Source organism: Rosa rugosa, chromosome 1 (genome assembly GCF_958449725.1).
Source record: "Rosa rugosa chromosome 1, drRosRugo1.1, whole genome shotgun sequence".
Lineage (NCBI taxonomy): Eukaryota > Viridiplantae > Streptophyta > Magnoliopsida > Rosales > Rosaceae > Rosa > Rosa rugosa.
Genome location: NC_084820.1, coordinates 46,500,979 through 46,510,062, shown reverse-complemented (window position 1 = coordinate 46,510,062; position 9,084 = coordinate 46,500,979). Strand labels below are relative to the sequence as shown.

Here is a 9,084-nt window from a genome sequence, read left to right as displayed (position 1 = left end):
AGAGGACGTAGTGTCATCCTACGCGGAGGCAGGCATGGCACCATCGCCATAGAGAGTGGCACTCTGGTGTCATAGGCTATAGCCCCAGTTAGGATGCGTGGGAGGCCCGTGGGTTCGAATGATACTTTGGCACAAGTCAATCCTTTGATCATCGACACTCAAAATCCATCTCATGAGAATGTACCGGATTAAGGTTATCGTTGGGGGACGCCTCAACGCCAGAACCTATTCCTGAGAATATAGAACTCTTTAAAAATTACATTAGTGTACATGAGATGTGGGATAGAACTCCATCATGATTGATAATGTATTCGTGCATTTCTTTGCACATGAGTTTGTTGAGTTTGATGATAACGAACCATGCTCCGTTGATGAATGACTGCCAACATAGAGAAAATTGGCCTACATCGAAAGATGCGATCCAGGTTGACTTGGATTCTCTAACGAAGAAGAAGGTTTTTCGAGCCAGTGATGCCAACACCTCCTAACATAAAACTTGTTGACTAATGGGTCTTCGTTAGAAAGCGTGATGAGAAGAAGTTATGGTAATCTCGCCTTATGGCCAAGGCTTCTCACAAAACACCCTGGAATCGACTACGAGGAGACATATTCTCCCGCAATAGATATTATTGCACTCCAATACCCTGTCAGTTTGGTAGTTTCCGATTAACTGAACATGAAACTTACGAATGTGGTCACTACGTAACTTTATAGGGATCTAGATACGAAATATATATGAAGGTTCATGGTGAACATGATTTACCCAAGCAAAGTGGCTCTAGACCACGGCGCGCTTTTGCAAAGAGATTTAAATGCTCACTAAAGTGACTACTTGATTGTGAAGGGATATGTCAATGATGAACTATGCCCGCGCGTTTCTATGACAAATTTCGAATTCTATCGTGATTCATGTTGGCGACATGATCTTCATTAGAAGCCCTTAAAGAGTTAAGAAAAACCGCTGAACACTTGAAATCCGAGTTTAAGATGAAGGATCTTGGGAGAACACGATTATGTCTCAATTTGGAACTTGAGCATCGTGTTGATGGATGCTTAGGCGTTTTGACAAGGTCAAGCCTTCAAGCACGCCCATGATCGTCCGTAGTCTTGATCCTAAAAAGGATCCTCTTCATCCAAAGAATGATGTCGAAGATGTGCTAGAGGCAAAAGTGCCCTACTTGAGTACAATATGTGCATTATTGTACTTAGCTCAATGCATAAGACCAGACATCTCATTTGCAGTGAACTTGTTAGCTAGGTATAGCTCTGCGCCAACGCAACTCCATTGGATTGCTATAAAAGATATCTTTCGATATATACTTGAGATGTACGATTGATATGGGCTTGTTCTATCCCTATAGAGAGATGATGGATTCGGACCCATCACACACCAGGAACTCCGCCAACACTAGCCTGCGTCCTCTATCCCCATCACAAAACGGAATAAGTGTTTTGGAAGGTTGTGTTGATGCTAGGTAGCTCTCTGACCCATACAAAGGTCGTTCCCAAACTGGTTAAGTGTTCACCATGTGTAAGATCGCCATATCTTGGAGGTCTATAAAACAGACCCTAGTATCTATATCTTAAAACCATGCAGAAATTATTGCTCTTCACAAAGCGGTTCGTGAATGTATATGGATATATTGGATCCATAATTACGCATGTTCGAAGCAATTGTGGTTTAAAGTCTACCACAGATGAGCCTACCAGCATTTATGAGGATAATGTTGCTTACTTTAAACAAATGAAGCAAGGCTACATCAAAAGCTACAACACCAAGCATAATCAGCAACAACAGACTCTCCTCAAGATCAGAGTGAATCAGGTTCGATCTGAGGACAATGTGGCATTGCCTAAATCCACATTCGACAAACATGTTGCAAGCATCGGTGTACAGAAGTTATCCGAACTCCCATGTTCATATTCATCAAGGGGAGATGTCTACATGTTTGGTTCGAAACGTGAAGGGTGTGTTGTACTATTTTTGTCCTTTGACAGAGGTTATTTTTGTCCCATTGGGTTACTCGACGAGGTTTTTGACGAGACAACGAGAGGAGCACTACGTTTGGGCAACACAAGGGGGAGTGTTTAAAGACATCTAGTTTGTGTGTCTGGCCCAAACTCTGATTACTTGTCTGAATTGTAATAGGGTTAGTCTTACTGATATCTACGGAGATATTTGAATCATTGTATAATTCAGTTACCTTGTAAGACGCAGCTTCTTTGCTTGTAATCCTCTGTATAAAGAGACCCCTATTATCAAAGAAAGATACAACTCATTCTCTCCCAATTCTCTCTACTATTCTCTATACATCTCTTTTTCTAAAACAATAAGTACATTAATTTTCTAAAATTCAAATATGTAAGGAAGACTAAATACATAACCAATTAATTAAATACAAAGAATTTCTCATTGGATAACATAAATCTTCATCTTCTTCACCTAAATTTGAATTTATTACTTTTTTTTTTCTTTTTGTTTCCTTCTCATATGTTAATTCGTTATTCAATTCACAAAACCATTGGTATTAACTTCATCAAAATCAACCACCACAGGTAGTCGAGTTGGTAAGAGCCTCCAGGTGTGGAACCCCCACACCCGGCTTCGAATCCCGCCGACGCTTATTGGAGTTACATCCCAATATATTCTTGTGGCCAGGGGGGAGGAAGCGTTCTAACATGATCCCCCGACATGGATTAGTCTCTGGGCCTAGGAAGTCTTTGAGAAACCGTGTGATCTCAATCAAAAAAAAAAAAAACTTCATCAAAATCTTTGCAATACCTTTGGCGAGCACCTAAAGTAAAAATCATGAAAAGAAAAAATCAATCTCGTCTTCATTGCTTATAGTTGCTAACTTACTAATTATTTGACATGGATTGAAATAGACGAACATTGAAACTGAAAGAAAAATAAAAAAATGGAAGTAAATCAAATTAAGATTTTATTAGAAAACTTTAATATAATTTAATTTTTTTTATTGGTATAAATTAAATGAAGACATTTCTTTTTTATTTGATTTCATATAAAGATTTTTGTTTTTTTTTGTTTTTGAAATGGAGCTGATGCGGCTGCCCTCAAGCCTTGATTAATGAAATTGCAAAATACAAGGGGGGGGGGGACATAGAGCCTGAACCCCAAATTACAATAAGCATAGAGAGAACATCTTGAAATAATACCAGGATTCATATAAAGATATTTTTGGAAAGAGAAATAGGTTAACGAAGTAAAGAGCAAGTAGGGTGAACGAAGAAAATAGTAGGGTGGCAATAGTCGCACCCATTATAATTTCATTCATATTTAATTGGAATTTAAGATATACTTTCCAACAAATACGAGAGAATCATCATCGATCGTAATTAAATTTATTACAGCACGTTATGACTTATTGCTTGATTCACATATCCCTCTGACCTGCAAAGCAATATCATTATAGATTGTGACAACTACAATCAAATAAACAGTCTTATACAATCAATTATATATCACGTACAGAAGTTTTATGACAGTAGTAGTAGATCATGAACATGCATCATGGAAGTTTTAGGTTGATATATGATCTCTGTTAGAGCCCCCTTGCTAGCATTTGCTCGTAATTCTCGATCGACTCTAGCCTTTGGATCATCAGCTGATTCCTGAACTTCTTGATGAATGCATCGGCGCTTTTATTGATGTCTTCGGTTGTCTTCCTCTCTAGCTTCTTCGGTGCTGCAGCTGCTGCCTCTTTGTTTTGATCCATATCAGCATGAGACCTTGCAGCAGGTCCTTTCTCGAGTACCCTAAAGCTTTTGGCGTCTTGTTTCTCAGGCTCTTCGAGAATGGGAGAGTAGAAAGGATGAGGAGGCATGGAGCTCTTCTTCATTGTTGCAGCTTCTGTTTTTTTCTGAAATTAACAATAGATGGTGCCTTTCTGAGCTCCTTTGCTTCCATATTTATATGGGAAAAAGTCGTATAGCTTGTAATATTCATTTATTTTATTTTATTTTTAAGCAAGCTGCTAATTATAAAAGATAAGGACCTCTTCTGAGTTAAAGTTACCATGAAAAAAAAAACGGATAGGGAGAAGGAAAAAGCAAGATACTGATTTTGACCGGATAAAAAGTGCAGATGCTTAATTTCGAGGTTGAGGGGCTTGTCAAATGCTTTTCGTCCAAAGATTTTCAAACCTATTTTTGAGTTTGAGTTACATGCATAGAGCGGACTAATGGAACCCTGCTAGCTAATTATCTTAACTTTAACTGACCATCTGCGTGATGATCAAAATCCCTTTCAATAACATTTCATATCAGTTATATGAATTTCGACTTCTAGCTGTACGTCTTAATCCGTTTAGTTAATTTCCAGTTTTACGTAGGAACAGCATTCCTTTTATTAGGTAGATCAATGAGGAATATCATACCTTGCTAATCACATGGGTTTGGTCAATGAAATACAACTAGTTTATCTGTCATGGAATTAATAAAAGTGTTTGGCTTAACAAAGATTCCAATAATGCCGAATGCCAAATTGACAACCTCTAATCCACCAATTTTTCATAAAGTAGTTAACCACAAGCATGTGAATTAAGTAGACCTTTCCAATAATTCGTGCGGCTAAAGAGAAGGGGATTCAGGCCGAAAGGTGCCTTGTTAGGCGCCATAGTTGTTGCACCAAGGCATTATGTCGATCTATATATATACCTTGAAATGCAGTTTACGTGTTTATATCTCTATCTGTGTATTATTGGATCAATCAAGGAGAAGAAACTTTCAGCAGTTGACTGGCTCAGAAATAAAGAATAGTATGGGCTAGTGGGGCATCTAGACCTAACTCTCCAGCTGCCTAGCTACGGTACACTGCATGCACACGTTCTATGCCAATTTTGTATTGAAATTTAAGGAGTAGAAGGCACATGTTTGTAATAATTAACAAGGGATGGCAGGGGGTGTCGCCCATATGGGTGCCCTAAACTTTAGGGATGGCAAGGAGTTCGATTGGATCAGGTTGAAGAGACAAGAATTTGGCATTCGTGCCCTTGCCCTTTAACTTTGCCTCTCTTTTATGTTTCGGTGGAGAAGAATACGCTAGGTAGCTAGAACCTATAACTCCAAACTGATCGAGAACGTAACTGAAAGTAGGTAAACTGGATATATGATATGGATTAGGCCTCATTTGGGGATTGAGTGGGATAAGGCATATTTAACAACTTCGATTCTCTGAGAAAGTTTTGACAGAATTTTTTAGAGGTTTTTAGATATAGGTCTAATTTTATTCTCTCATATTTAGCCCAGAATCCCAACAAAGAATATTGAACTATCAATATTCTTTCTTCTCTTCTTGTTGCGTTGTTGATGTAAAATCGTGTACATACCACTGAATAGAAAAAAATTCCTACAATCTTAATCTAACTGGTATAGAGCATCAAGTTCCAGTAAAATTACCATTCTCATTGGTTTGAAGGAATTACAGGGTCAGGGTACGTAGAATAACTGGGAACTAGCACTGATTTGAAGGTGAATGAATACACAAAAGCTGAGCTGCTCAAGGACTTATTCAGGAATCTGATAGTTATTAATGTGGAGTTCACTAAAGGACAAGGCTCTCTTTTGAGTTCAATCCATCTCCCATGATGACGACAAACCAATTCCTTCTGTTCCAACCAACACTGTGGGATTCTAAGATCTCTACCAAATTGTCAAATGCCTTGTTCACTAAGGCAATATCCCTCCTAGCTAGAATTTGACCTAAAGCTAGTTTCTTTACTTAGAAAGCCATCCACAAGGTGAAGCTAATTAAGTCTCAGGGATATGGAACCTCATCCTGGCAAATTGAACCCCTGTTTCCTGAGATAAGGTGACAACTTGAAGTCAAGTGCTACCTCGGCTCTAACATATGAATGCAATCCTCTAAAACTTGTGCATAGCTAAAACAAGAAAGGAAACAAAGATATAAGTGAATCAATTTTAGCATCCCAGCACAGTTATGACACTAGGGCATGCAATACCAAACTCTATGGCATGAAGAACTAACAACCACTCTACTGCATAACATATTCAGTTAACTGTGGAGAAAAGATACATTTTTGTATTGATGCCTACGATTCCATATATTTGTGTGCAGTAATGCATATTTGTTCAAAGGACTCTTAACTTTTAGGTTTATGTGATCGAGGGAGGAGCTGGGAAGCACTATATTCCATGCGACTTTCTTATGGGACCATCAGCCCAATAAGTCCCAAGTTTTGGTCGTTTGTTTCACAATTTGTTAAAACCGTACCATTGGGTACAATATTGACAGGAATTTCAAACATTTTTATAAGACACGTCCTACTCAGTTCAGTTAAAACCCCTGCCTGTATGCATATCAGTTATTAGATCATACATAGATAAGGTGTATCAAGGGTACTTCAAATTTACCCAGCAAATCTCCTAATACACCCAGCTCATACATGTACCCAGCTCGCAAGACATTTCAATAGGATTACATGAAAAAGCTCCTGGGTACTAAAACTCCATACTCTTCTATTGAAACCAGCAGCCAAAAGATTTCTAATCAGGCCAATAGATTAACTAACTACCAGACAAAGGATGTCTCACAAATGTAGGCAAATACATCAACTGACTAACAGTAGCATAGCTCACTACAGTACTTATGCGCTGTGCACAACATATAAGAAAAGAAATCAATCAAGAAATAAAAATCATATGACACATTCGCAGTTACGAGACAAAAGCAACCTAATTATAAAGCAAAAAGGAACAAAGATCGATATACTGTATATTATTAAACCACAACCCTATGTAGGGCATTCAATTGTTCATGCTAACCACACAAGGAAGCAATGTATACCTTATTCCAACAGTGTATGCGATTGAACCGTCTGCAAAGCTAACATAGGTAACACTGAAAAAGAGTCGGTCTACCAACCTTAAATCTTATCAATATCTTCATCCTCAAACTCGAGGTAGTCATCAGCAGCACCTTCATTGCCATCTTCAAGACCAAAACCAACACCCTCGCTAAGACGTACATTTTCTGTCAGCTCTCCATAAGCCTTGAGCAGCCTAGCCTCATCAGGCATGTACTTGAGAATGACATCAGCCTTGTCATCCTGATAGTCACGAAGGCCAACAAGAATGATATCCCCAGCTGCAATCCAAACCTTCTTGTGCATCTTACCACGGATATGGCAAAGTCGCTTGGGCCCATCAATGCACATGGCTTCGCACCGACCATTACCCAGCATGCGAAGCACTTGGGCATACTCCTGTCCATCTTCCTTGAAGACAAGCTCACGCTTTTCGTCGTCAGCCTCGTTCTTACCTCTCTTCCTGTTCTTTCCTCCCTTTCCCTTGTTCTTTGGCATGATTACTGCTTCTGCTTCTCTATTTCATGAAATGGTAGCAGATCAAATAAATTCAATAAATTATCCACATGAGTGGATTAATGTTGAGAAACCAAACTTAACAACAAACCTTTGATGTAACTCTGGCTCTGATCTAATTATTCCTTCACGAAACCAAACACCACGTCCACAGCAACAACCACCGTCGAATAACTATGGTAAACAACCCAATCGAAGCCACCAACCACCGCCAAAAGGTTTTCTTCCCTTCGTTGTTTCCCAGATCGAATAACCTAGATCGAGGGTTTGTTGAAGAGAGAAATCTAAGGCATGTTTTAATAATTTTTTATTTTTTTCTGTTTAAGTATTGGAGAAATTCCCTATATTATTTTATATTTCAAATTGTTTTAGAGAATCGATATTTGGAAGAGGATTTGCTATGCTATTTGGAAGAGGATTTGCTATGCTTTTATTGATAATATGGGCCTGTTTACATAGAGGATTACAAGCATAGAGATAGAATTGTACATAGAAAGTTAGAAACATAATCGTACATTGATTGGCTATCTACCAAGATTCTCCGAGATTATCTCTAATACAAACTCTATTACAACTAGAGCAAGTAACTTAGAGTTTGGGCCAGACACATATTTTGGATTTACTTGAACACAAATCAAATTTTATAGGTAGGTTAAATGACCAAAACATACATCTATATATTAAAAGGAAAAAAATCGAATCGCTCCTAAATTCTTTTTTAGAAAAAAAAAAAAAAGTAAGATGACCAAAATAGACATTTAGATTTTTTTTCTTTGGCCAAATAACATTTAGTTTTTTGAGTAAAGTTTTCATTTTGCAGACTATATTGAACAAGTAGTGCATGGTCATCTTGCACACCATATTGAATAAGTAACATTCCTATATATACATGGGCGGATTTAGGGCGTGGCAAAACCAATTCATACTTCAACGTTGGCACCATATAATGTTCTTCATTTCCAATAACTTGTCCGTATTTAACTCTATGCATTCATTGTTGTAAAACCTCTGTCGAAGGATACTATCTTTGAAGTAAATCCAGCTCTCCCTCACCTCTTTATCGGCACATCTGACACTACCAAATTTTTCTTTTTCCCAAGCTTTCAGTTCAGATTCTACCAACTTCAAACGATCACCCACATCAAGATGACAACCACTCCTCCAGCTTTGATCAATAATCTGTCCGCACTCTTCTTCTTTAGTCTAGTCCACATATTCTCGAAAACAAATCTATTAAACCTTTTACTAAAACCGCCACCTTGTTAGTATAGGATATATATGTTGTATTTTGGCATTCCTAATACAAAATTTAGAGTAGGTCTAAACTAGAATTGTATTGATGTTCGAATGAAGACTCTTTCGACTGAAATGGTACTCAGTGCTTTAACTGATTCTCCAAGTTACTTCACAAGTAATTGCACTACATTTCATAAAGGTTTCTTTTGTCTTTGTACATTATGGGATTGCAGTTTGTGTTAAAATCTCAGTTAGGTTAAGATGTGACTTGGTCAGTTTTTGTTCTGTTTGCTTAAAAAATATTTTCTCATTCAATGCAGTTTATCACTAACATGTAGAAGGATATTCTTATAAATTTGGTTAGTAAAGTCTATCATTTCTCATTGGGGATAAAATCATGTTTGTGTTTTAGGAAAACTGAAATTGGGAGAGAATTGAGTTGTACTTTCATTGATAATAAGGGTCTCTTTATATAGAGGATTACAAG

At 37.8% G+C, this 9,084-nt stretch overlaps 2 protein-coding genes across 2 annotated transcripts; both read right to left on the bottom strand.

The window, feature by feature from the left end:
* Window positions 1-3,254: 3,254 nt before the first annotated feature.
* On the bottom strand, window positions 3,255-3,914 carry LOC133725128 (uncharacterized). The gene has a single exon (XM_062152258.1). It carries the CDS (start codon window positions 3,858-3,860, stop codon window positions 3,564-3,566), a length of 297 nt encoding a protein of 98 aa, XP_062008242.1. The 5' UTR covers window positions 3,861-3,914; the 3' UTR covers window positions 3,255-3,563.
* A 2,819-nt stretch (window positions 3,915-6,733) lies between these two features.
* LOC133738972 (eukaryotic translation initiation factor 1A-like) lies at window positions 6,734-7,764 on the bottom strand. The gene is made up of 2 exons (XM_062166681.1): window positions 7,453-7,764; window positions 6,734-7,362 (listed from the first exon to the last, which is right to left on the bottom strand). The coding sequence occupies exon 2, from the start codon at window positions 7,341-7,343 to the stop codon at window positions 6,906-6,908; it is 438 nt and encodes a 145-aa protein (XP_062022665.1). The 5' UTR covers window positions 7,344-7,362; window positions 7,453-7,764; the 3' UTR covers window positions 6,734-6,905.
* Window positions 7,765-9,084: the final 1,320 nt, after the last annotated feature.

What these genes read in the sequence shown, in the direction of transcription:
- LOC133725128 (XM_062152258.1), bottom strand. Translation starts at nt 3,860, where the DNA reads ATGAAGAAGAGCTCCATGCCTCCTCATCCTTTCTACTCTCCCATTCTC.
- LOC133738972 (XM_062166681.1), bottom strand. Translation starts at nt 7,343, where the DNA reads ATGCCAAAGAACAAGGGAAAGGGAGGAAAGAACAGGAAGAGAGGTAAG.